Source organism: Nycticebus coucang, chromosome 6 (genome assembly GCF_027406575.1).
Source record: "Nycticebus coucang isolate mNycCou1 chromosome 6, mNycCou1.pri, whole genome shotgun sequence".
In the NCBI taxonomy this organism is placed as follows: domain Eukaryota; kingdom Metazoa; phylum Chordata; class Mammalia; order Primates; family Lorisidae; genus Nycticebus; species Nycticebus coucang.
Genome location: NC_069785.1, coordinates 130,558,343 through 130,585,426, shown reverse-complemented (window position 1 = coordinate 130,585,426; position 27,084 = coordinate 130,558,343). Strand labels below are relative to the sequence as shown.

Sequence of the window (27,084 nt, the reverse complement as noted above, 5' to 3'; positions counted from 1 at the left end):
TCCGTGCATTGCTGCTCCGGGCGCTGCAGCCCGCCGCCGCCTGCCTCCCCGGCCCTGCCCCTCCCCCGTGGAGCCCGGCTGCTGTGCTGCCGCCGAGCGCGCTCGCGCGTCGGGCCCTCGGGCCTGTCTTCCCTTAGGGCAGCCAGCGCCCCGGTGCCGGGGAGCGGTCCCTACCGAGGCCGGCCGGGCCCGGCGGTGAGATGAGCTTCTTCGGCTTCGGGCAGAGCGTGGAGGTGGAAATCCTTCTGAACGATGCCGAGAGCAGGAAGCGGGCCGAGCACAAGACGGAGGACGGGAAGAAGGAGAAATATTTCCTCTTCTACGACGGGGAGACGGTCTCCGGGAAGGTGAGCCTTGCGCTCAAGAACCCCAACAAGCGCCTGGAGCACCAGGGCATCAAGATCGAGTTCATCGGGCAGATCGGTGAGTCGAACCCGGGGACCTCCCTCCCCAAGCGCCGTCAACGGGGCTGAGGGGTGGGCGGGGAGCAGCGTGATTCGGGGCCCAGCCCTGGCGAGGCCTGACACCGTCACTCATCTGCTGCAGCCTGGGGCCTGGGGCTCAGACACAAGTCCAGCTCGTGGGCGATGCCCCCTGCCTTGCTGTCCTCCCTGGCAGAAGTGACAGCGCACTGCCGGGGAGGTGTGGAGGCCGTGCGTGGGAGGGCCCGGCTCTGGGTACCCCTGGCTCTAAAGCAGCTCCCAGCCCCCAGGATTTCAGAGACAGGTGCTTGAAGCCGCAGCCTGAAGGTGGGTTTGTTACGGGGGGACCGCGCTCCCAGCACTGGTCTTCCCGTTGACTGACCACTCAGACCCAAAGTTAAGCTGCCAGCCTTTTTTCTTTTTGAGACGAGGTGTGGAAGAGAGAACTTATCAGTCCTCTCTTACCTGGCCTCAGCTGTGAGCTACCTGTCCCAGAAAGAAGACCTGTAATTTCCAGTCTCTGACTGCTTCTCCCGCCTGCACTTTTCAGGCTTTTATTATTAGATTCGAGTTTCCAGTTGTCTCATTTTCTCCTTAAAGACAAAGAAGGATGTTTCCAAAACCACAATTAAGTGATCAGAATTCTTCAGTGTGCTAACAGTCTTCAAACGTGATTGTTAATCGTGAGAACTAGACAGTTAAAAGGCATTAACCAGAAAGAAGATTTGGGGAGCTTCTGGTGAAGACTGGGTGTCTCCAGTTCTAACACTATTTGGAGTCTTGCGTGTTATTAAAATGCTGGGGCACTTGTAAAACAGACCGTTTTTGTCCTTAGGCCAGGAGTAGATTTGCAGTAAATACTCTGTGGGCTGCAAACACCTCTGGTAGAGAATCTGTACCCTGTACCACACGCTGCCTGTATAACACTGTTTTTAGAGACTTCTTTGAGCTTGTTAAACTCTCGTATCTTGCGGGTCTAGGCAGAAATTTGTTCTCTCCTTTTCACGGCTCCAGGAAACACTGAGACACCGGATAGGGTTTTGGAAAAGAAAAGGAGTCCTGGTGGCCTGGTTCTGCAGTCCACTGGTATTTTGCCTCAAGCATTTGCTTCTGGTATTTAAGAATAGATCAGATTAAAGACTGGCTGATCCTATAGGAACCTTTTTGTGTTATTTTAAGGCCAGAATATGAGAGACCTGTTACTGTACCTGAAAAGGACCAGAAGAGCAAATTGATGCCTTTTATTACTTCTGATACTTTCCTGCGTCTGGCTTAGATGGCAGGGTTGCTCAAAAGCAGCATTGGTGACATTGGTGATAATGCTTTGTTGGCATAGGATATTTAGCATCATCCCTGGCCTTAATTGACCAGTTACCAGTAGCATCTCTCACTTGTAACCACAAAAATGTCTTGCTAGTACTATTGCCATATGTCCCCTGGAGTATAAAATATCCCTAGTAAAAACCTGTATGGTATAGATAAGATGACTCCAAAGCATTTTATGTTAACTGTAATATATGAAATAGTCAACAAATCATTACCTTAATCTATAATGGGATTAGAGCTAAAATTATTAAAAATAAGGAAATCCTTGCCTCTGAGAAATGGTGTTTTGAAGTAGTAGTTTTAAAGTTACTGCATTGATTCTTCGACTCCATAATACCAGTGTAAACAGGCGTGTTTAATCTGTACCTATTTCATCACTCCCAGGAGATGGTACCTTGCCAATTTGGAAGATGACCCAGAGTATCTCTTACCCCAGACAGTATGAAATGAGACTTTCTAGGAGGATGAGTGTCCAGGCTTCCCGCTAGTCTAAATGAAATTCCTGCCTTCCTTGGTTTCTTGGCTAACTCCTTAATCCTAACACATTATCCCTGCTGAATTTTCTCAGAAACTTTTGTTGCCTCACCTAGTAACTTCTTCTGGGCCTCTGACCCAATCTGGGCTGAGTTGACCATGAGACACTGGGGAACTTAGATCCCTCTCTGAATCTCAACTTTCTGAACTGTCAAGCATGGATAATAATATCCCCGGGTAAAAATATTTGTCATGCCCGGGGATCATGCTTCACGCCCCTTACAGAGGGTTCTTGTATAAAGTTACAGTAGTTGATGTAGTGATGTTTTCCATTTCACAAGTTCAGTTATCAGTCTTTGGTTAATACCTTTTTACCCTAGACCTTATACCCTACCCTCACAATAAGATCATCATTTTACTTACAGGGCATGCACGTTTCAACACTTTGCCTTAGATGTCTTCCTTTGGTCACAGAGGCCACTCACACCTGAGGCTGTAGCTAGAGCCAGTCCCAGCTGTGTGTTTCAAGTATACAGCTCACTCTCAATTATCTGTGGTTACAGAGGGCATAGTGAGAGGCTAATACAGAATGATGGATATTTCTTATTACAGTAGAACCCCTGTAAGTTAACCAACCAAGGGACTCTAACAAGCTGGTCAACATATGAGCTGGTCAACATAAGACCTACTGATAGGTACATGTGATGCGTGTCCGGTCTGTGAAAATTAGGTCAACTTGAGGGAGGTGTGGTCAGCTATAGGTTCTACTATATTTGGTCTTGGAATGTATTTCTTGATTGAGAAGGGAGCATTAGAATGACCTTTCTAGTTACGTTTGTTATAAAAGGGAGTTTGTGTTCCTAAAATACACACATAGACAGGTAAGTAAAGGTGTACCAACCTATATGGAGGCACAAAGTGACTTTTCTTAGGCTCTTGTACACGGTGGCCATAAATTTAAAATTGCACACGAACTTTCTAGCCACCCTACATTTCTCCTATTTTATCTCTCAGTTCCCCCAAAGAAGCAGGAGATGAAGTATTAGTCTCACAACCTGAGAAAGTCTTTGAGAACTGACTCCAGGGCACCAGAGCGAGACTAGTGAGCAGCGTTGAACAAGCTGCGGTCTTGTGGTTTTCTCCTTCACTGCATTCTTCGACTGTGTATAAAGTGGGTGGAACTTGGGCCACATTCTGAGGTCTAGTTGTATGGGTGACGTGGGGGGAAGACATCATTGAGCTCTGTCCCTCTTCCTGGTTGATTTGGAGGCAGGCAGAGGTGTGACTTTGCCTCCCCGCCCCCTTTCACGGTAACTTGCTCTGCACTCTCCTCTGCATCTGTGACTTCAGTGTCATCCCGTAGTCTGACGACTCTCCCTCTCTCTCTTTGTTCTGACTGGGATTCTCTCCTGAGTTCCACACCTGTCTTTCCAGCTGCTTCCTAGACACGTCCACCTTGATGCCTGACAGGTGCCTCGGAGATGCAGCCAGACAGAAACCCTGCCTTCTCTTTCTCTGCCCGAGCACCAGCACCAGCCCCAGCCCCGCACCGTCCCTGTTGCTTCTACTGATTTCCCCATTTTAGCTGATGTCACCTGTTTCCATTCAGCCTCAGAAATCTGCACGTTACTTCAGGCCCTTCACTACCCCCTGCCCCGTGCATCTGGTTGGCTGCTAAGTTTTGATCAACTGTAATAGCTCTGGGGTGGATTTTAAATTGAGGTCTCCTCTCCATTCTCAGCGCCTCTGCCTTTATTGTTTCTATGGGTGGCGGCCTCCTAAGTGGTCTCGCATTTGCTTCCCTCGCCTTTCAGGTTATCTTCTGTAAGGACGAGCTTGCTAAAAGGCAGTTCTGACACTGTCATCCCTTAAAATTCTTCTCAGCTCCCACTGTTTAAAGTGGACAAACATATCCAAGTCCTTCTGCAGAGGTCCCTGCCTCATCTCTCCCTGCCCTGCACCCACACCATGTGTGGCTTCCTCAGAACATCCTGTTTGTTTTAGAATCTTGACATCTTCTTTTTGTGTGGCGACATCTTTCTGCAAGGTATTGCCTTCCACCCACGCTGTCACTCCCCCCTCACAGGCCAGCAGCTATCCCCACGCATCAGAAACCTTCCCTGACTTCCCCAGACTGGTTTCAGTGTATCCACCCCTGATCTTCCAGAGGCCTCTGTGATCCCTCTTGAAACAGGATATGACAGGGTTATGACCTTTTTTTAAAAAAGCTTGTCTGTCTTCCTTACTAAATTCAGAGCCCCTGAAACCCAGGGACTGCCTTCAGATTAGCCATTCACGTATGGCTAATCTCCAGTCTTAGCGGCCAGCATACAGAGGGGGCCAGTGATAGTATCTAAGTACACCTGTCAGACCTAAGAATTGACAGAAACTATTCTCGAGATGGTTTTTCTCATTTCCTCCTAGATAAGGGAGAGTTATGTTAATGAAAGAAAGGGAGAGTGCAGGTTTACTTGGCTGGTTACCATTCAGCGTCTGGGCTTCTTGCTCTTGCTTGTGGAAGAGGCGACAGTGGGCGAGGTACACCCCTTAATCCAGGCTGCTGCGTGCCTCCTCCCTCCCCCCCACCCCCAACTTGCTGGCTTGCCCCTGCTGGAGCAGCGCCTCTTACCGAGGGGCCTGGGGTGGAGGAGCCTTGAAGCTGATGTCAGCTCACCTGCTTTTGCATCTTTCTGTCCGCACACTCTCCTGTGCCAAGCTGAGGCTGATTTCCCACTGTAGGGAAGAAAATAAGAGTTGTCAGACCTGTTGTCCATCCCGTCCTGAGTCAGCTGCTCAGAAGTTGCAGTTTGCATGTTGCCCCCAAGGGTATGAGGTCTTGTTTATTCACATATGACATGCGTGAATAAACTTTTCTGTCATCCTCTGTTAAGTTTTTAGGTCACCCTGCACCTAATATACTCTATCTGGTGACTTGCTGTGTGTTCTGACTCTGCTAGCACAGCTTGGGGACGATATTTCCGGGCCAGGCCCATGGGATAGAAAGACCTTGTTACCTGGCAGCTAATGCCCACACCTTTAGAAAGCTGCAGAAGTCTGTAAGGACCACTGAGGAAACAAGTGTGTTTGTAAAAGTAGGAGAGGCCATTGTGCAGCGAAGCCTTTGGGGAACCCTGGTAGATGAGGGAAGGCAGACCTGGGCCCCCTGGGAGACCAGTGGGGTTAAATAAGCCAAATGTAACTAGAAACTTGCAGGGAAGGGCAGACAAGGACATTCCTGTACTCTAAAGCCAATAGACATTGTCTTGATTTTTTTTGAGACAGTTTCATTCTATTACCCTGATTAGAGAGAGTGCTGTGGCATCACAGCTCACAGCAACCTCAAACTCTTGGGCTCACGTGAGTGATCCCCTTGCCTCAGCCTCCCAAGTAGCTGGGATTACAGGCACCTGCCACCACACCTGGCTAGTAGGTGTAGACAAAATAGAAAAACGTAAGTCTAACTCTTGCTCAGGCTGGTCTTGAATGTCTGAGCTCGAGTGATCTGCCTGCCTCGGCCTCCAGAGTGCTGGGGTAGATTACAGGTGAGAGCCACCGCACAGACCTATCTTGATTTTTCAAAAGTTTTTAATAAACCCATCAGCACCAATCAAGCCTTTACTTTTAAAAGCTCCAGAGGCCTTCTGTATTTCAATTCTTTAACTCTTGAAATGCTAAGTAAAAAACATATTGAGATTAAATGGACTGATTCCTGCCTACTTAATAAGCTATTAGTGCACAGGGGTTGAACAGAGCTGCACCGCAGGGCACAGGCAGCCAGGAGGTGCTAGTACTCCGTAGGTTTACCAGGAGCTAGGAAACAGGTGGGGGCTGTGGCTGGCAGGAATCTTGTGCCGGTTGCCAGCCACCAAACAGCGGCTGGGAAAATCAGATGAAGAGGAGGCTGTTTGAAGGGCTTTTTGCCCTTTGTGACTTAATGTTTCTTCTAAGACTGGCATGAAGCCTGGATTAAACACGATCCTGGCCCCACTGTGACCACCAGTGTGTCTGTCACAAGATGATTATGTTGCAAAACTGGTTCATTTTCCTTCCAAAGTGGCAGATTCACTTGTCAACCGTTGGTGGCGAGTTTCATCATGAAAACATCCTGAGTACCAAAGTTATTTCCTACTGATGGTCTGAGATGGAAACTCAAGATGGGGTAGTTACCTTAACAAAAAACTTAGTTCCTGCTTCTAGCCTGATGTGGTGGTCTCTGAGGACTCAGCTGGTTGCAGAGTTGAGGGGTGACTGTGGTTTCTTCTTTGGGATGGAATAGAGGCCGTTTATAGTCTCTTCTGAGCCAGCCTTACAGAGAACAGCGTTAGAATTCCTGTTTTAATTTATGCAAGAGAAGACCAAACTGGCAAATAGGAAAGTACTACAATTTCTGTCCTTTTGCCCTATGATGTTTGGAAGCATTGCAAATAGTTTCTAAATTGTAGGTTAAAAAGGCCAGTCCAGCCCTGCTCGGATCGCACACTGGCCACTGTCCCATGACATTTGAGGTAGGAGCTGATATTTGTGTTAAGTCCAGGGGGAAAGACTCCAGGGAGAACATGATGCTATGCAGGGAAGGACTCCTACCCCAGGTTCCCTGCAGGGCAGGCAGAACCTTCTGCACTGTTGCTAGGATCCATGAACGCTAGCAGCCTGAGTGCTCTCTGAGCCTTCTCTCTTGTTTATTTCTCATGTTGCCTTTGGGCTGTGCTCCCACATTTGTGTATTTTTCCGTCCTCTTCCCATCATCCTCTTGACTCTGGGACTTCCCACTTAGAGCTCATGCTTCTGTCTCCAGGAACTGTGGAACTGAGGCAATACATTCCCAAGTTAAGGGAACACTCCCCACATGGGAGCCACCACCACCAACCAGGGCTCAGGTAGCAAGGGTAAGCGTGTTTCTGGGGCTGACCACGGCTCTGTTCCCACCCCATGCCTGCGTCTCCTTGCTTTTACTGAGGGGTACAGTTAGTGGATTGTTCACCCCCCCACCATTGTTTGGAGTTGTTATCTCCTATTCAGTGGCTTTGTGGATTATCATTCACTACCCAGAGTGCTGCTTGCTGCTGAGACCAATTAGTATTTGGAAGAGAAGGTGGGTTACTTGTAATGAGATTGATTGAAGTATAGCTATATAGATCAGCCACAAACCATAACCACAGAATATATTGTGAATTCATATGGAAATAGCAGCATCACTAGTGTGGGGTTATCCACGCACTGCCACCTGCCACCTTCACCAGGTAGGTGAATCTTACGACAGAGCCCCCTGATTCAGAACGCTGCCATCAGGGCCAGCTCCTGGACCAGCAAGGGGGTGGATTTTTCACTCAGACAAAACCACCTAAAACCATTTTTTTCTTTTTGGAAAGAGGCGGTAAGAGATCTCTTTCTTTCTTTCTTTCTTTCTTTCTTTCTTTCTTTCTTTCTTTCTTTTTTTTGTGGGTGTTGGGGGACAGAGTTTCAGTTTATTGCCTTGGTAGAATGCCATGGTGTCACAATTCACAGCAATCTCCAACTCCTGGGCTTAGGTGATTCTCTTGCCTCAGCCTCCTGAGTAGCAAGAGATCTCTTTTTTTCCTTTTTTTTTTTGCAGTTTTTGACCAGGGCTGGGTTTGAACCTGCCACCTCCGGTATATGGGGCCAGCATCCTACTCCTTTGAGCCACAGGCGCCGCCCCAAGATATCTCTTCCTTTGGCCCAAGTAGGCTTTGATCCTAATCTGGCTCAGATCTTGGGCTGTGCAGGGTGGACCCAGAGGAAATGCTGCTCTCCCCACTGCCACGAATGCTCAGGTTATCCCTGAGAGAGATTACCTCCTGTGACCCAGAAACGCCGCGCACCCGGTCTCTTGGGCAGTTGTCCTAGAGACCATTTTCTGTGGTTTAGTCTCTTTTCTCCCCAAGCAGCAAACCACAGAAGCAGCAGGTGCACTCTGCCTGCTCCGTTTTCCCAGTTCAGCTGCCTTGCTTGTCGTGGACCACCAAACAACAATGACAGCTGTAACCAAAAAATAGCCAGGCACTGTGGCGGGCGCCTGTAATCCCAGCTACTTGGGAGGCTGAGGCAGGAGAATCGCTTGATCCCAGGAGTTGGCGGTTGCTGTGAGCTGTGATGCCGTGGCACTCTATCCAGGGCAACAGCTTGAGGCTTTGTCTCAAAAAACAAAAAAAAATAGCCGGGCATTGTGGTAGGCACCTGTAGTCCCAGCTACTTGGGAGGCTAAGGGCAAGAGAATCACTAAAGGAAGAAAAGAAAAACAAACAAACAAACATAAAAAAAAAACTTCAAACTAAGATGAGTGAAAGCCAGTTGAAATTGAAAGCAAAATTAAAACAAAAAACAAAAAAGATTATTATAAGAATGCTATGATTAAATAAACTATACACATCCTTTCAAAATTTATAAATGTTAAAAAGAAAAGCTATTTAAAGAAATGTGGCATTTTTGACATTGGTTCTGCTGACTTAATCCTTACTAAGAGATGCTGTCCCGTGCCCTGGAGCAGGGTCCTGTTGAGTTCTTTCTGTGCCATGGGTGTTTACCGTGTAAAATGGAAGTCTTTTGGGGAAGGCTGGAAGGGGTCTGTTTTGGGGGGAGGGCAATCAGAGGAGTGGAACCTCCAGCCTGAAGCCCCCTTCCCAGGCCTCGTGTGGCTCAGGACCTGATAGAGGATGGCATTGTTCTCTCTCCAGAACTCTACTACGACCGTGGGAACCACCACGAGTTTGTGTCTCTGGTGAAGGACTTGGCCCGGCCTGGTGAGATCACCCAGTCGCAGGCCTTCGACTTCGAATTTACCCATGTGGAGAAGCCGTACGAGTCCTACACGGGGCAGAATGTAAAGCTGCGGTAAGTTGTGCTTTCTGCTTCCCTGCTGCGCACCAGGAGCTACCCCACGTGGACAAGGACCTGAGGTGTCCCCCTTTCTAAGGATCTTTATATGGATCCCAAGAAGGACGAGTATTATGAGCTGCAGAGTGCTGGTGGAAGTTTGACCGTGGGCCCTCTGGGAGGAAAGCTGCCGATTTCTAGTGTTTGTCAATTTCTGGGGTGTAACTGTCTCCAGCATGGCCCAATTCAAGCTAATGTCCCTAAATGCAGAGGTGGGGGGAGATGTGCAGTAGCCACCTTTACATCACATTACACAACGTACGTGCCCGTAAGAACAGAGAACCATAAAGTGTAGGGAAATAATTAGGAAGCAATGAATTTTTGGTATGTGTTACTTTTGTTTGTAAGATCATTCATTTCATTGTAAGTTTATATCATTTAACTTTAAATAATGGCCGTGTTAAACAGCCAGGTCATAAAATTCCTGAAAATTCAGCTGTCGGCTTTGCAACCCGGCTGGCCCCAGTGCATCTCCAGCTCTGGGACTCAACTTTCTCACTTGAAAAGTGGGTAATAGATTTGGATTCTAATTCTAGATTTGTCCTCTCCTTCTCCCGGGAGTGATAAGAAAATAAGCTGTAACACCATGGGACAAGCTCTTAAAACATGGATGGACATGGGATTGTTTTTGCTGTTCTAGTCTTGGAAACTGAAGGTAGACACCTGTCTGGGCCTCTGGGGTGAAAAAAATACACGTGGTGTAAAGACTTTTAGATGCAACCTCAAGATTATGTGATGTCACTGGCATAAAGCAGGCCCCTCTTTGACTTAGAGTACCTGATTCCCAATCTTTTTACTGTCTCATAAGATCCGCTTCTTTCATCCCCTTGGGCCTGAGTTCAGGATGGTGTAGATTAGAGTAAGACCTTGAACTCCCTTCTTCTGGTCTCCTCTCTTCCAGCAGAAGACTGTTTATAGGCTCTTCTTTTTAAGTCTTTAGAGAGGTCTGAACACTGACCTTACCCCCGGTAAGGACAGTGTTTTATAATTGCACTCAGAGAAGGCAGTCACAGTGATGATTATCTAGTCATCACTTAAGCTAGACTATGGGGTTATTTATTTATTTATTTTTTGCAGTGGATTTGTCTTAGGTGTTTATATGTCAGAACGATGTTGTAAACAGTACCATTCCTCAAAATATTAAACATAGAATTATCATATATGACCCAGCAATGCTATTTTTGGTTGTTGTATCCAAAAGATTTGAAAGCAGAGTCTAAAACAGGTATTTGTATACCCGTGTTCATAGCAGCATCAGTCTCAATAACCAAAAGGTGAAAGTAACCTGAGTGTCCGTCAGAGGATAAATAAGTACACAGATGTGTTCTGTACGCACAGCGTGCTATTACATAGCCTTACAAAGGACGGAAACGCTGTCACATGTTTCAGCACCTTTGGGACGTCGTGCTGTATGAAATAAGCCAGTCGCACAAGGACAAGAGCTGTATGATTCCACTTGTAGGAGGGGTACCTGGAGTGGTCAGATTCATAGAGGTAGAGAGTGGACTAGAGGTTGTCAGCAGCTGAAGGGTGAGGCAGAATTAGTGTTTCATGAGTGTATTTCAGTTGGGGGTGAAGGAGAAGTTCTGGAGGCAGATAGTGGTGAGGGCTGCGCAACCACGCAAATGTAATCAGTGCCACCGAACTGTACGCTTAAAGGTGGTTAAAATGGTAAATTTTATGTTATATATATTTTACTACGATAAAGAAAGAAAGACATCACTGCCCAAATTAGATGAAGATTTTAAGGTTCATTTTGAGAAAGTGAAGAGGTAAAGATAGAAAAATTAGTTGAGGATAGTTTATTTTTTTTCTTTTCTCTTTATTTTTTTAATTGTCACTAAGACAGGGTTTTACACTGTTGCCCAAGCTGGAGTACAGTATCATGTTCATAGCTCGCAGCAGTCTCAAACTCCTGGATTCAAGTGATCCCCCTGCCTCAGCCTTCCTAGTAGCTGGGACAACAGGTACAAACCACCACACCAGCTAATTTATTTATTTATTTTTATTTTTTGTAGTGATAGGGTCTTACTATGTAGCCCAAGCTGGTCTTGAATTTCTAGCCACAAACAGTCCTCCCACTTCAGGCTCCCAATGTGCTGGGATTACCGGCATGAGCCATTGCTCTCAGGCAAGGACGATTTCTAAAAGATGTGAATTCTAAATTAAGAACTTATTACACAGCAGAGGGAAAATGTGAAAAGACTGTTTTGGATTTATTCTCTTTCTTTTTGGGCAGGGGGAATGGTTCTTTTGGAAAATTAAAGTTAATCTGTATCATTGGATGGATGAGATGGGTGTGGGGACAAAACTGCCCGAAGGCCAGTTTGACGACCTCAGAGTTCCACTGTGGAGGGCGCAGTGGGAATGGGCAGCAGCAAGGGCCTGACCAGTGAGTACAGGCTGCCGCTGTGACAGTGGGAGAGAGGGCCATCGGGAGGAAGAAGTGTTTTGTAGATAAGATGGTTCTCTCAAGTTTACAGAGGATGTTGAAGTACTGGCAAAACCAAGAAGTATAAAAGTTCACCAGACAATTAGGAACACAAGCCTGGCACTGAGGATGGAGGAGAAACTTAGAAATGCGCAGTGGGGAATCAGCTGCTCAGAGCGGTAACTGAGGTTTTTCAAGGAGTGGGCTCAGAGGCAGAAGAGCCAGGACCCACTGGGGCCCAGGAGCAGGTGGAGAATCAGGATGGTGCCCCTGTGGGGCCAAGGGGAGAGCATCCCAAGAAGAAGAAGTGTTTCACTGACACAGACTAAAAGGCCACTTGATTTGGCCACCGGGAGGCCAAGGTGTCCCTTCAGGACAGCAGTTGGGGATGGAGGAGAAGCCAGGGGCTGGGAGTAGTGGCTGGTGTGCGAGCTGCAGGAGTCAGTACAGGTCCTGTCTGTGACAGCGGTCTCTGAAGAAAGAGAGGAAAGGACAGGGCAGGACAAGAGTGAAAGGCTTGAGGAGGGTTTGGGGGGTTTACTTTGGACCTTTTTATAAGCTCAAAGGAAGCTTTAGCTAGAGAGAAACTGACGAGCTTGGGAAAAAAGTAGGATCAAGTGGTAGATCAAGGCTCCTCTGTCAGAATACTGGGAAGCTTTTAGAAGTGTAATGCCTGTATCCCTCTCCTGAGCAAGTACAAGTCGGATGTGCCTGGACATCAGGATCTTGAGCGCCTCTGCCCCAGATTCTATGTACACCCACACGAAGAGTCCTTGTGCCACTTGGAGGAGAAGGAAAGATCTTGGGAATCAGAGGTGCTGGTGCAACAAGGGAGGGTGATGACGCAGAGGCCTCAGTGAGCAGCAGCTTGAAGCAGAAAAGGCAGAGAACTGTAAACCTGACTGGGAAGGCCTTCATCTCCGAGTGAAGAGCAGTCGTTGGGGTGTGGCCCTCCAGATCCCCAAGCGCAGCCCTGTGACTGAATCCAAACTTCACAGAACAGACTCCTTTATAAAAAGGATTTGTTCTGTAAAAGTGGGATTCAGTTGAAAGGCTGCCCACAAAGATTCGGAAGGTCACATGGAGTCCTAAGGCTGCAGATTCCCCAGCCCTGAAGGGGATGGGGAGACTTGGGAACCTGAGCAATTAGAAAGTGTTAGGGACAGATGTCTTGGGCAGTGTGATGGAAGTTACTGAGAGGAACAGAAAGGATTACCAAGAACTTAGTGTCCCATGGAGGACAGTCGCCTAAATGGGTAGTTGATGTGGTCAGCATATCTTTATACCTGTCTCCAGTAGTTTTTGGCAGGCAGTAGGGATTATCCAAGTTGTATTGAGATGGAAACATACTTGAAGGGCCTTCCCTTGAGATGGGTATTGGCACAGGATCAAGTCAAGGGGTCAGGGTTACTGGGGAAGGCAGTGCTAAACTGGCTGGCCACGGAGGTTAGGCGTGTCCAGCCCTTCCGGGGTTGTGTGTCTATCACCTTTCTCACTTGTTTCCTACCACAGCCACCTCCTCCCCAAGGGTCGTAGGTTCAGCCAGAGACCTGTTATTCAAACAGACCAGCTCCTCTCTGCGTCTGTTGTTTGTAAGGTTTGCTCTTTCTGGAATGTCCTTTTCTCTCTCCCACAGCACTGCACTATCTGAGTTAACCCTTCCCACGTGTCCTAATTTTTTTGTTTATTTGCCCATCTCCCCCCAGTGGACTGTGAGCCTCCCAAGAGAGTGTATCTGATTCATGCTATGTCAGGCGCCTAGCAGGGTGCTGAGCTCAGTAAATGTCTGCTGAATGCACAGCTGGCTTAATTTTTTCTTTCCCCATTCCTTTCTTTTAACTATTAAAAAAGGTTTACTGATTGAATATAGTTAAATGAACAGGTGTGCAAATATAAGAGTATGAAACAGATCCCTGTGCCCCAAACCCAGGAATTAGTTGAGAAAATAAAACTCATACACAAATACATGGTAGATGTAGTAAGGGCCAGAAAGGGCCTAAATATAACACGCTGTTGGAGTACAGAGCAGAGAAGTCACTTTTACTTGGAACAGCGTTCTTAGCCCACAGGCACGAGCTCTGAAATGCGATTTGGGGGAAGGATCTTTGAACTCCCTGGAATTGTAGTTGCAATATCTTGTATATAGGTGCATATGTGCATTTTTTTTTTTCTGGGAGGAGGGTCTATAAATTCAGAAAGGGATACAAGTCCTAAAAGGTTAAGAACCTTGTAAGGGCTTCTCTCAAGTGGGCCAGTTTGGTGCCCATTGCTAAGTAGCCTCTGGACCAGGAGTATTTAGTCATGACAGCCCCATCTTTACAGCTATTTCCTTCGAGCCACCATCAGCCGCCGCCTCAATGATGTCGTCAAAGAAATGGACATTGTAGTGCACACACTCAGCACGTACCCGGAGCTGAACTCTTCCATCAAGATGGAGGTTGGAATCGAGGACTGTCTGCACATTGAGTTTGAGTATAATAAATCCAAGTAAGTGTCCCGGGCCCTATGGCTATAGAATTATTATTTAATAAGCTAGGACTTGACCCAGATGCAAATCGTGGCACCCCGTGACTCAGCTCCCTCATGGTGACATGCCATGGGGCAAAGACCACAGAAATAGAGCAGCGAATATATGTGTTAAGCTATCTACAGGTAGAGTGATCAGGAAATAAAACTTCATGTGCTTAAACTAAGCTATGTTAATTTAAGGTGGTGTGTTTTAAGTTAAACATCCCATGATGCCTTGCAACATCAAGCTGAACCAACTTGAAGGCTACTTACGTTGAATTCTGGGTGCAGGTCTTTCCTTCTGCTGATGAGAATAATCTCAGAATTCCATTCCATGATCGTTTGTTTCCTCCTTATGTGTCTTCAGAAATCAAAATGAGGAAACCAAACACTGGCTACAGTTGGCTGCTTCTTCCCTAAACTAAAATAAATTGTAGCAAAGAATACCTGATACACGTTTTGTCTTGAAATAACTTTAACTAGCAATGTGAATATTGCTAATTATACTGGGAAATGTGTATATTTTAAACAGTGTTTACTGTTAGATCATCAAAATATTTCACTGTATATAAGTCACAGTTTGACAGTTTCATTGATATGCTTTTGATGCATTCCTGAAAAGGTCTGGAAATCAGACGTCCAAATGTAAAAGGGGTGTTCTCTTCAGAGAACTAGAAAACCCCACAGACTCTCTGTTGAGGGCGTGCACCGTGGTGTTCCCGGGCCCAGTGGTAGCCAGAGGCTGGGGCAGTGGGAGCCGCACCAGGTGGTTAACCTTTGAAAGGAGCTGGGAACTTGGTTCCTGGAATAGGGGTGAAGAAAAGATGTTTTTTTGCTGATACCTGGCCTGAAATCCAGGGGGACCCTGTAAAATGACCACTGTGACCCAGAACCATCTCTGCTTGGCCCAACCCCACCTGTGGAACGAAGGGTGGGGCAAGCTGGAAGGGCGCTGGTCTGGGTGCTGGCATGGGAACTAGCTTTTCCCCTTTCTCAGCCTTGGAGCTATGGTGTCCTGGCCAGGAAGTAGCATCCAAAGGGACTTCCCTTTCGTGCCCCAGCTACCTGGTGCGGGCAGTGGCTGGCAGCCTGCCACCTGTAAGAGCTCAGAAGAGTCCCTTGCCCACAGTGCGTCCTAGACCAGAGCCAGTGTGGAAACAGGGACGGGACCTTCTGGATTGTACCTCTCCTTGTGCAAAGGAGAGGCAATTACAAGTGTCCAATTCCTATGTTCCACCCAGCCTGGAACTTGGAATCTGGTCCTTTTCTGCCACTAATGATTTTACCTCAGTTTCTCATCTGAAAAATGAGAGGTTTGGCCTGGACCAGTGGGTTTCAGACCCATACAGGAGGGATGAGGTGGGGGAGGCGCTGGGTGTTGTGGCCTGAGAAGTCCCACCAAGAGCAGCTTTTTTGTGTCCTTGATGTAGGTGTGCTTTTGTGCAAGACTCATGTAGAATAGGAAAGTTCAGTTCATGAAAGTTTGCAAACCTCTAGCCTCCCTGGTCTCAGAGCATCCTCCCCGCCCCCCCAAACGTTGCAGGTGTACTGAGGTTGTCTGCCTGGAGTGTCCACAGTCTTCCACTGTACGCAGAAAGGTGGTGGGAAATAGAGGGGCGCACTCCAGCCAGGAACTGGGGTGCATACCTGTCTCTACTCCCCACTCACATACCAGTCAAGTGATCGATCCTCTCCGAACTTCCGTTACCTGTTAACACAAGGAGGCTGAATTCTAAGTCCCTGTCAGCATTCATTTTCCATGAGCTGAGCTTAAGGTTCGAAGATTTCTGCCCTGCCTGAAACAGGGCTGTGCACATGAAGACGACCAGTGCCACTAACTGACCCAAAGAGAAAAGCTTGATGCTGTTCTGCAACATGGCCGACTTGCTGCTGGCGCACGGAGCCCTGTGAACGGAGCCCAGATGGCAGGCCCTGCTACGGACGGTGGTCTGTTTATCTTGCTCTACTGCTGCTGCCTGGCCTACCCGGCCCAGAGCAGACATGCCTGTGTGAGGCGAGCCGGTCCCCAAAGGGATAGAGAGGCTGGGGGAGACTAGTTCCTGTATTCATGGGACTGGCCTCTGACCTATTAGAATATCTAAAAACGTACACAAATATAAAGGTTCAAGAGGAAGAAGCTGCATGGCCAGGAGACAGAGCTGATGAGCAGACTTGAACAAGTGAGCAACACACAGGAAAGACGGCCTTTGCGTTGGAGGTGGAAGAGTGGTAGGGTGGAAGTCATTTGCTCAAGTAAAGACCCGTTGGAACCCGTTCTGCCACAGCAGTGAGGGCGGGGAGATGGGCGGGTGCGCGCTAGAGCCGTGTGTGACTAGCCGACGTGGGTGCCGGGGCCGGGTGCTGCCCTGAAATCGCTCCAACATGTTCCTTTACTTTCCACGTCTCAGGTACCACTTGAAAGATGTCATTGTAGGGAAGATATACTTCCTGCTGGTGAGAATCAAGATCAAGCACATGGAGATAGACATCATCAAGCGTGAAACGACGGGCACGGGCCCCAACGTCTACCACGAGAACGACACGATAGCCAAGTACGAGATCATGGATGGGGCGCCTGTGCGAGGTGAGCCTCCCGGCCCACACCTTTTCTCCCAGGCCCTGCACAGAGTTTTAGAGGCGTTTGAGGGATCACATTGCCAAAATAAGACACCCTATTAACCTATAATTTCTTAATCTCATCGTGTGCTGTGGGTGCCTATAAGGAGGCAACAGAAAGCTGGGTATGTGCAGCTTTGGGCTCCCACTTCATCGTCACCCAGAAAAGTTCCATTTTGGCCTCATTTATGTATTGGGCTTGTACTTGACATTTAATCTCTGGGCACGGTGGTCATGCCTGTGAACCGAGCATTTTGGGAGGTCAAGGTGGCAGGAGTGCTTGAGGCCAGGAGTGTGAGACCAGCCTGAGCATGTAATGAAACCCTGGTCTCTACAAAAAATAGAAAAATTAGCCAAATGTGGTGGCGAGAGTAGTCACAGCTACGCAGGAGGCTGAGGCTGGAGGATCATCCCTTGAGCCCAGGACTGGAAGGTTGCAGTAGACTGTGATGATGCCACTGCACTCTAAGCTAGGCGACAGAGTGAGACCCTGTCCCCACAAAAGAAGAAAAAAAGATTTAATCTCAAGAATTATGCCTATTAAAAAACGAAGAAAAATGTTTGAATAGTACTGGGATAGCAGATTAAGTTTGAACATTTTATTGCTTTTTTCTTACTGACATTCTAACATTCTTTGGGGCTCAGGAGCAAGGAATTCATGTATAGTCATCCTTTTTGTGACTTAGTTCTAGCTCTGGTAAAATCATTCATTCTCTGAAGTCATTTGGCAAGTATGAAAGAACACTACTAGACACTGGGGCCGGCATTACCAGGTGCTGCAGCCAGCACCGGGAACTCGAGGGAAGTGGTCCTCCGCCATGCACATGCCCCTAACGTTGCATCCGTGGTCAGTGGAGTTGAGAGCGCCGTATTATTTAGGGAATCTGTGTGATTATTTGGAAGGAGCAGTCATTTACATTCTGCACCAGCTCTGTGGCATTCAGTGATGAAAAATGCCTCTTCTCACTTTGAATGATTGGTGCTCCCGAGGTTTTCTTCAGTCTCTTCCCACAGTCTGTTCCACTGGAAGGAGGAGAGTCACAGTGGGGTCACCGGGGAGCTTTCAGCAGATTGCGGGGTGTGGGTTGGGGCCAGGTTTCCCCGCTCTCTCTCATGTCCTACTTTTTCTCTGGCTGTGCAAGTAGAGCTAATGGTCATTTTTCCTCTGTCAGTGAAATGGGGCACAGAGAAATGATACAAAACAGCAGATAATTAAATGATCAGGTATATTTAGCTTCCCATTACATTACAGCTTTGGCCTTTCCCAATAGAATTACTGCTCTAATTTTGTTCCACTTATACTGGGAAAGATGTGATGTTAGAGCTGGAAGGAACCTAAAATATTAACACAGCCTGATTCTGTACTTCTCCACATGAGAAAATTAGGGTCCAGAGAAAGGAGCAGACTTATTCTCAGAAGCCACACCACGGGGTACCGGAACAGGGCCAAGATGAGGTTACTGTTTCCATACCGCCACACCACCCTGCCAAGCCATATTAGCGTGGGGGTGTATTTGGGGGGTATACACTAACCAGGGTGGAAGGAGATGGCATTGAAACTGGTAGGCGACATGGTGAGTTAGCTAGACTTTGACATCTGCCTCTTGGGAGCCCCAGAACTAGACGCTGTGGCATGTAGTTGAAAGATGTTTAACAGTAACATCCCTGTGCTATTCTCACCCATCTGTTCCTCACTGCTCCCTGTTTCAGAGAGGACCTTTGGAAGCAGCTGCTAGACCTGGAAGGGAGTTACAGAGTTCCATTTTTGCTTCACCAAATTGCTGGGCAGCAGAGGGCAACTTCCCCAAAGCATTTGCTTCAGTGCTCCGTGTCACGCTCAGGGTAGCGTCTCTGCTGTTGTCAGAGACTGACTTGGTGTGAGGCCAGCGGGTCACTTTGTGCTTTGCTCTTATCCCTGCCTCCCCCCTTACAGGAGAGTCCATTCCCATCCGTCTCTTCCTGGCGGGGTATGAGCTGACGCCCACCATGAGGGACATCAACAAGAAGTTCTCCGTGCGCTATTACCTCAACCTGGTGCTGATAGACGAGGAGGAGCGACGTTACTTCAAGCAGCAGGTGAGGCCCAGGTGTCCCCCCAGGCCCCGGCTGCACAGGGACACAACAGGAAGGTAGAGGCTCCTGTGGAAGCGGAGTGGTGCTGGGGAGAGAGCGTCTAAGTCCCTAGGCCTCTTGTTATTGTACCAAGAGGCACATCAGAGTGCCCAGCATCCCCCACAAGCATGAACGTCCCCGATTGATACCAGGAGTTGGCCTTCTCAGGCCTAGTTCCCGCGACACCTGCCCCTCTGGCCACGCTCTGGCAGCTGCTGCCTTTAGTAGAGATAAGCGGAGGAGACTTCTGCCCAAGATTCCCCAGGACAAAGCTGGGAGCCCCTAGGAAGCCCCTCCTGCACCTCCCTCTCAGGTGTCACCCCCCCCCCCAATTCTACAGGAAGTGGTGTTGTGGCGGAAAGGTGACATCGTACGGAAGAGCATGTCCCACCAGGCAGCCATTGCCTCCCAGCGCTTCGAGGGCACAACCTCCCTGGGTGAGGTGCGGACCCCCGGGCAACTGTCTGACAACTGCAGGCAGTAGGCCCCCAGGGCCACGCCGCTGCTGGGCTTATACCACGACACCCACCAAAACCAGTGGCAGATGGGGGGAGGGCCGTGTGAGGCTCAGCGGCCCGTTCTTTGCAACCTGAAAACAAATCATGTTTTTGACTTAAATTGTTTTCTCTGAAGAACCTGAGGGGGTTGGGTTGGGAAGCAGTCTCCTTGGGACTTTGCGGCTAATGGGGCACAGGGAGAGGTGGCGTCCTGGAGGCTAGTCTCTTGGGAAAAGGAGCCTTCTGTTGGGCCCTCCTTGCCCGATGGCTCTGTGTCTTACAGGAGAGCAGAGCACACATCACTGGCTCCGGGCTCTCCAAGCTTCCTTGTATAGGAGCTGAGGGTGTCCCTGGAATTCTGAGTTGCCAACAGGACCCTCCACCGTCCCTGAGGTAGTGGCTGAAGGAGTCGGGCCTGCCCCATCCTGAGTGCGGGGTAACACTCGCGATCAGGAAGCTTCCTCTTTGGGAGTCTTGGATGTGGTGCTCTGAAGTTTCCAGAGGCCACTTTCTTTCTGGCCTCTGACTGCTGGGACCCAGGCAAATCCCTTCTCCATCTTCTCTGGATTGTCAGTAACATCCTGGAAGAGAAGCCTGTGGAGGGGCCTTGGGCACAGGGCAGCCCTGGGTCAGTGTCACGCACGAATGGCCGCAGTGTTGGACCCTGGAACTGAGCCAGGCCTGCTGAGGAAGATCAGTACATGGCAACTGTCTGCGTTCATGGCTCCACCAGCTACCCTGAAGTCTGGGTTGTTCTAGGGTGTTGCTCCATGTGCCCCAATAAGCCCTCAGCAAGAGGGTCTGTTCCCTTTAAGAAGAGATCCCAGGAAGGGGCTGTGATCCCTTTGCCTCCCTCATCTCTCCTTGCCTTTCACTTAGTTTCTGGGAATTGGGCGTTGGTTTCAAACACTTGCAAATTTTATTCTTACTACTGCCCCTTCACCCCTTCACTCCTCTCCCTGTGTGTTAAGGGAGGACGATGAGGGTTTCAGCAGAAGACTCTGCTACCACAACTTGAGGATAATTCTGCTTGCCAAATTACACCTTCATCGTCGCCAACTAACCAGGTCCAGCACCGTTGGTTTTGTTTAAAAACACATATACAAAAACTCGGTGGATGTTCTTGTCACCCCACAGAGGAGGGCAGTCCCCCCTCGTTGCCGTGCTGCCGCCTGGGGCCTGCAGTATAAAGGTGTTTAGTGTCCTCTTCTGCCTCATCTGGGATGACAGGAACTTCTCCCCTCCCTTCCCTTTACAGGAAGACCAAGCAGACCCACTGGCCAATTAGTATAATGTCTAGTGGTCTGAATTCTCAGAATTTGGAAAGTAGACTCCTTGGTTCCTGTGCCACCTTTCAGCTAGTGTGGGAAATAGGATTCCTCCTTTCCTCAGCAATCTGTGCAGTCTTGCCTCATGGATCAGAGCTCAGACCGGAGGGAAGGGCATGTGGGGGTGATGTCTGCAGATGACGGGACAGCAGAACTGAAGGAGGTCAAGTTGCTTCTCCCATGCTGGACCCTGAGTTCAGATGCGACACACAATCCCCATGGGAACAAGACCCTCCCCTCCCCACCCCCCAAGCTGCCCTTGGATTATCAAGCTTGGGGCCTAAGTGTAAGAGGGAGGCAGGTTCTGGGTTCCTTGCTTTTTTCAGAGCATGAGATGAGGCTTTGGTGTGCCTCCTTTTTTAATAGCTGGTATTCTAACTAGCAGCATTCATCAATTCCTCTGCCTCCCAACTAACAACACAAATTCATTGTCCAACTTTCCTAACATCTTAACCTTCTGGGAGAACTAGAAGAGTTTACTTTGATTCTCTTAGGCGCTGAACAAAAGCCAGCTGTTCTGTTTTCTCTTACACTCTCCCCATTCTCTGTCAAACTGTGAAAGTGAGAGAGGCTCCTGCCCCTGCCCCCGCCCCCCAACCTGGGAGTGCATAGGTACTAAACCAAGCAGTGCAACCTGTAATGAGGCAGCTGCAGTGTTTACGTGTCTCTTAACGTGTCACCTTTTCAATGGCTGTATTTTCAAAGAACACTGTTTTAATGGTCTGATTAAAGGAGGCCCCTGTGGCTTTGGGGGCATTGTGCCCTGGGTCCGCCAGGTTCTGTGGTCTCGTCTACACCACCCACTCTGACGTCAGGGAAGGATAGACACCCGTCCTGACTCCCAACACAGCACCTGCAAGCTCAGTGCTCAGCCTCTGGTGAACACCTATGTAGACAAAGCTGACAAATGAATTTAGGTTTTACTCCTGTCTGGAAACTTGTCCTGAAACTGCTCATAGATGGTTGAAACCTTTGTGAGGTGAGTGAGTCACCAGGTGACTTCAGGGGTAGGTGAGCGAGGCTGTGTGGAAGGTGAGCCTCAGCCTCCTCCTGCTATGTATGAAACGGGACAGAGCCCGACACCTTGTGGAGTGGCAGAAAGAGCCCGCCCAGAAGCAAGAGATTGCACTGGAGTATTCTGCAGCCAGTGTGGTTTTAGAAGAAGGAAACTTTCAACTTTGATATTAATATTTTATTGAAAAAAATACACAAAACCACCTATGTACACAAGTCCAGGTGAACATAACAAGTAAGCTTTCTTAAACCATCTTTTGTCTTAAAAAACCTTGAATCCTTTGGAGTAATGTCCTGCCCATCCTGGCAATAGTGTCTCAGTTAACGTGATTCCTTTTCTTCCAGACTCAAAATAAAATCAAACTCTTCTACAAAAAGGGAAGAGAAGGGACAATTAGGTTTTATGTCTCCTCTTGAACAGGAGAGTTATACAAGGCACAGGTACTTCACAAGTTACTAAGGCAGGCAGTCAATCCTTCAAAAACTATGGTGTTTCTTACCACGTGCCAGACACGGTTGAGTACTAGGTGCACAGTAAAGAGTATTCTGGGAATATCCCTCCTTCATGGATGTTACAGGTAAAGGTACTGATTCAGGTTAAAACATGCTCCTATCTACTCAGCTAGTGAATAGGAATTCATGGGGTCACTGTGGTCTGTGGATGATACGGTAAAGGACTCAGTCTTCTTACCTTGGGTCAGGGGCTGAACTGAGAGTCTCTGGCGAGTGAAAAGAGCCATATTTTTTAAGGGGCCACCAGTGGCTTTGTGAGCTTGATAATAGGTTTTGAGCTCAGCCAGGGGGATGAAACGCTTCATCATCCGAACAAACTGGACATCCACCTACGTGACAAAAGTGTACGTGACAGAAAGACATGTCTGGCCAGACACTGACCCCTTTTTACCTGCTTACAGGTGGCCCCTCTGCAGAACACCAGTGTCCTGCTCCCACCTCCAGAGTCAGCATAACCTCGTCTGAGGAAGGGCTGGCTGTATGCCTTGACCTAAAACTACCCCAGACTCTCTACCTCCCTTTGTCCATCTTTCCCCTCTCATGAAACAGAAGAACAGTCTTACCATGGACCATTTAGGGTTGTCCTCTTTGCTGGAGGGATCATAATGGGGGCTGTTTTTTTCAAACTGTGTATGGTCTGGGTAGGCCTCCTTCACAATCTGAAACCAAAACCACAGTCTCGAACCATATGCCTGAACAGTCAGCTCCACGGTCAGTCTTTAGTCTGCTTCTCACTTGCCCTGCACATTCTTAGCCCATCTGCCTTGTTGTAGAGCCCACAAGGGCTCATATACATGGAAATAGTATGTTTATACAGTTTAAGGCAAGCACAATTAGGAAATCAACCTTATTTTTACAAATCTTAGAAGCACAGTCTAAAGCTGAACAGTAAAGGTTATTACTGGTACCATGGGTTTTTTTTCCTACAGTCTATTTTATCCTGAAAATTATCAGCTTGGAAGAACTATCAGGCCTGTTTTTGAATGAGATCAGGGGTGAGAAACAGAGGTCTTTGCTAGTGGGACCTGAAATGAAGGCCCACTTTGTTCAAGTCTTTGCCATACAGGAAGGAACCAGGACAGGTTTTCCCTAGTCCTGGGACAGGGTATAGGTAGGGGGTACTTCTTTTTTGTTACCTACTTAAGCTGTATCACTTTATATCTACAAGAGTAAGTCTCCAGAGGGAAAAGGCTTCAAATTAAAGCCTGTAAATAACCTTCATAAGTCCTGCAATGCCTGGCTCTTTGCAGTTGCTGTGGTAGAAGAAAGCTTCTTCCTCCAGCTTCATGGCTCTAAGGAAGTTCCGAGCCTGTCCCAGAAGAGAAGAAACAAGAATGATCTTCCCTGGGAAGTAGTAGCTTTTACCAGAAATCAAGTCTGCTTTCATTAGTTGGGTTTTTCTTTTTTGTATCTTCTCTTCAATTTATAAGAGAATTGTTCCCCTTTTCCAAGACACCCAGACTTACACCCCAGGTAGGAGCTGGTCAATTGCAAATTTCATGTAGTCAGAGTAAAAGATGTGTTTTAATACATTTTCAGGTCTAGCTTCTGGGACAAGGCAATCCTGGCCAAGAGGTTCTGCTATTATAAGTCATAAGGAGGGAGGCATTTATCCCTTGGGTCTCAGGAGTCCTATTTCCATTCTTACCTGGTAGTTGCGAACACCATCCCAGCATGTTGTCTGCTTAGGCTGTGCTTTGAGATCCTCAATGCCAAACTAGGAAAGAAGAAATAACGTCATTCATTCGATATTTTGTGGCCAGCTGGTAAGAATGTATGGAAGCAGATAGTTCCCTCCACTACACAGAGAGATGCTATTGGAAAGAGGAAGGAAGTATTAATAATTCACTGGGAAGCAGCCCCATGAGCTATTTATGTTGGCCGAATACAAGTAAGCCTTATCTTCTTATCCATGTCAATTAAGTGGATTAGCTGCATGGATAATCCAGATGATAAAGTAATCTTCTGGTTACATGCATTTCACTTGTGAAAGTATTGTGTATTAAGTAATATATCTACTTATGTTTTCCCCAGGTTATGTTAAAATTGGTTTATTAATATAGCCATCCCCTGAATATATACCAGCTGTTGGCAAGGAGACACCCAGAAGCATGGCAAGTGGTGAGAGAAGCAATCTGAGGTTGAGGTTGGCAAATTATCAGGCCCAAATCTAGCTCCATGCCTGATTTTGTAAATAAAATTTTACTTGAACACAGCCACACCTGTTTGTTTGCATGCTGCTTACGGCCACTTTCTTGCTATAAGAGCAGATTTGCAACAGAAGCTATACAAGCCTACAATATTTACTGTCTGGCCCTTTGTAGACAAACTTTGCTGACCCTTATCCTACATAGAAGATTTACAAAACCAATAGCTGATGACAAAACATCCTGCTGATTTTATCTTTTCCTCAAAGGTAAGAGGTACCTTCAAAGATAAGCAGGTGTTGGAGCCCTATGGTGTTCCATAGTTACTTCTTACTTAAAAAGAAAAACAAACAGAACAGCATGAAGGGCCTGGAGACCCACGTGCCTGGTCTCACCTTCACATCTACTCCTTTCTCTAATCGGGTCTCTGGCTCTGACTTCATCAGCCAGTAGCTGCTTAGGCTCTTGACAGAGTTTTTAGAGGTTGAAGTCTTCTGAGGGCCGGAGTCCACATCAGCAGATGCCCCTGCTGCATCCTCGGTTTTGGTACGTTTTCCTGATAGTCCCTTCTTGTCTGCAAAAGGAGACCCAAAAAGAAAAGATCCATTGTGCTTGTTGAGGGCTAATGTTCCATGATGGAAAAAACCTACACTGTAGAGTCAGATTTGGACTCAAATCTTGAATCCGTCCATTACCTTAACCTTACCTTAAAGAAACTTCAATTTCTTATTTATAAAAGTTAGACAAGAATGCCTGCCTTACAGAGTTGTTTAGGATTAAAGGCCTTGCAGTAGCCATTAAATGTTTTCCTTCCCTCACTCTCTTCTATGCCTTTGCTCAGGCTATTTACTCCGGTGAGAAAACTGAGCAGTTTTGAAGATAAAATGAGGCAATACAAAGGGCTTAGACACCGCCTGCCATTGCAGTAAGTGCTTAATAAGCAGCTGTTATCATCCTCATCTCACACTCCTCGCTCACTGTGCTTTATGGTCTGCCTCCTTTCTGCTCCTTGAAGGTGCCAAAAATAAATAGAAAAACATAGTACATTTAGGACATTATAGACATAGTAAAGACTTGGTCATAGCAGACACTTGACAGTTAAGTTGTTAAGTTCTTATATCACAGGCCCCAAGCTCTCTGCTACTTAAACCCCATTTCAGTTAATCTGCATAACCTATGAGATGTTCTTCATCTGCAAAACGTACTCCAGATCACACATCCAGGAATGAGAGAATCAAGAGGTCAGGACTTGTCATTGAGGTCTACCTAAAATCTACACTTAATGACGATACGGTACTACCATGGTCCCCTAACCCCCCAAACAGGATAAACCTGGCCAGAACTGGCCCAAACTGGTCTGGTCCCCAGTCTGTTAGGAACCAGGCCACCAACAGGAGGTGAGTTGGGGTCTAGGGAGCAAAGCTTCGAGTTCTTGGGGCTAGCTGATACCACTGCCTGAGTTCTGCCTCCTGTCAGACAGCATTAGACTCAAAGGGGTGTAAACCGCACGTGCCAAGTGAGGGGTCTAGGCTGTGTGCTCCTTTTGAGAGTCGGACGCCTGCTGAACTGAGGTGGAGAAGGTTCTTGAATCATATCAAAACCATCCCCCCTCTTCCCATCTTTCCATGAAACTGCCAAAAAGGCGGGGACCTCTGCTTATATTACATCAGTCGTCATTAAATATCATTTACGTATATCTACCGCTGTGCACCCAGCAAACCTTGCTAGCCTAATTTCCTAATGGTCTCTTAAGAGTAAACATGCACGCTGCAAACACGAAGTGCTGTTAAATAACTACAGTGTGCTGGAGTCAATCTGGAATTCTTGCCATTCCCGAAAGAGGCACTTTCTCTACCTTCCATTGCATTGTTCTTCCTCTGCATATATTCTGAACGCCATCCGTCCTTGGAATATAAAATGATATGAGGTTTTCTGAGTACTATGGAAAGCCTTCCCCTTCCTCAAGGCTAGACTCAAATTCCACTTCCTTTTTAAGGCCTTCCCTGTGATTACTCCCTCCTTTCACACCCGTGACAATCAGTCTCTTGGACCTTGTCATTTAAATCTGTTTTTGCATTTTTCCTGAGTGTAGGACGTGTATATTCTTCGCCTTGGCACATGACGTCCTGTACAGCAAATATTCTTTGAGCTTAACAAATAGCTGTTGCTTGAATGAACGAAAAAGCAGAGACTCGGTAAAAGCTTGGTGGGTAAAATAACGATAGAGGGCGATAAGGAATGAAGGAATAAGAAATCACGAAGGCTTCTCCCCACAAGGAGGGAGTGGAATATGAACAGGGGTAAACAGGCCCTGGAGAAATGTCCGTAGGGGGGCTGTCTTTGCAGCCTAGGTGCAGCTCACCTGGGCCAGCAGCCGCAGCCAGCCTCTTCTGGGGTCTCGGCATGGTATTCCAGCGAGAGGCTAAAGTGCAGAGGATTTTGGAATCAACCGAGAGCCACGAGAAGCAAAGCTGAGTAAACCGAGAGATAAGAGAAGTAAAGCTACCCTCCAAACTTACGCAAGCAAGATGGAGGCAACGAGGGGAGGCCTGGAAAGTCTCAGACCTTTGCAAAAAAAAAAAAAAAAAAGACTGAGCTTGAGCCCCTTAAATCCCGCCTCCGTGATCTACACCGTTCCCATCTCGCAGTCTGCCCCTATACCCTACGGTTTCTGCTGGGTCCCTGTCTACGCGCTACCTGCGCAGACACCGGCTCACGCGAGGCGGCAGCGGCGTGCGCACCGCGCTGGTGACGTCGCTCAGCGACGCTGGCCGCGGGGCGTCTCGGGAGTTGTAGTCACGCGCC

General features: G+C 47.8%; 3 protein-coding genes across 5 annotated transcripts in view; 1 reads left to right on the top strand and 2 right to left on the bottom strand.

Moving 5' to 3' along the window:
- NCAPD3 (non-SMC condensin II complex subunit D3) overlaps positions 1 to 534 on the bottom strand; it is a 64,040-nt gene extending 63,506 nt beyond the window's left edge. Inside the window, exon 1 of the mRNA XM_053595793.1 lies at positions 175 to 534. The gene's annotated coding sequence lies outside the window, so the exon portion shown is untranslated. The remainder of the gene's footprint in view (positions 1 to 174) is intronic.
- Positions 201 to 21,380, top strand: VPS26B (VPS26 retromer complex component B). Of its 2 annotated transcripts, XM_053595796.1 has the most exons (8): positions 201 to 423; positions 8,915 to 9,071; positions 13,867 to 14,031; positions 16,461 to 16,636; positions 18,602 to 18,744; positions 19,121 to 19,222; positions 19,561 to 19,670; positions 19,852 to 21,380. In XM_053595796.1, exons 1-8 carry the CDS (start codon positions 201 to 203, stop codon positions 19,949 to 19,951), a joined length of 1,176 nt encoding a protein of 391 aa, XP_053451771.1. In that variant the 3' UTR covers positions 19,952 to 21,380. The 2 variants fall into 2 exon arrangements, with proteins under 2 accessions (XP_053451771.1, XP_053451772.1); XM_053595797.1 differs by lacking the exon at positions 19,561 to 19,670.
- Positions 21,381 to 21,775: 395 nt separating this feature from the next.
- Positions 21,776 to 27,039, bottom strand: THYN1 (thymocyte nuclear protein 1). 2 transcript variants are annotated; one of them, XM_053595804.1, is made up of 8 exons: positions 26,799 to 27,039; positions 26,642 to 26,701; positions 24,675 to 24,853; positions 23,781 to 23,849; positions 23,349 to 23,441; positions 22,696 to 22,791; positions 22,311 to 22,461; positions 21,776 to 21,987 (listed from the first exon to the last, which is right to left on the bottom strand). In XM_053595804.1, the coding sequence occupies exons 2-8, from the start codon at positions 26,682 to 26,684 to the stop codon at positions 21,941 to 21,943; spliced, it is 678 nt and encodes a 225-aa protein (XP_053451779.1). In that variant the 5' UTR covers positions 26,685 to 26,701; positions 26,799 to 27,039; the 3' UTR covers positions 21,776 to 21,940. The 2 variants fall into 2 exon arrangements, with proteins under 2 accessions (XP_053451779.1, XP_053451778.1); XM_053595803.1 differs by having other exon boundaries at positions 26,642 to 27,039.
- Positions 27,040 to 27,084: the final 45 nt, after the last annotated feature.

Coding starts and splice junctions, on each gene's coding strand:
- VPS26B (XM_053595796.1), top strand. CDS start 201: ATGAGCTTCTTCGGCTTCGGGCAGAGCGTGGAGGTGGAAATCCTTCTG. Junction 14,032..16,460: donor TTTGAGTATAATAAATCCAA/GTAAGTGTCCCG, acceptor TCCACGTCTCAG/GTACCACTTGAAAGATGTCA. Junction 19,671..19,851: donor GACCCTCCACCGTCCCTGAG/GTAGTGGCTGAA, acceptor CTGGATTGTCAG/TAACATCCTGGAAGAGAAGC.
- THYN1 (XM_053595803.1), bottom strand. CDS start 26,684: ATGCCGAGACCCCAGAAGAGGCTGGCTGCGGCTGCTGGCCCAG. Junction 22,792..23,348: donor GCATTGCAGGACTTATGAAG/GTTATTTACAGG, acceptor TTTTGGTTTCAG/ATTGTGAAGGAGGCCTACCC. Junction 22,462..22,695: donor ACAACCCTAAATGGTCCATG/GTAAGACTGTTC, acceptor TTTGTCACGTAG/GTGGATGTCCAGTTTGTTCG.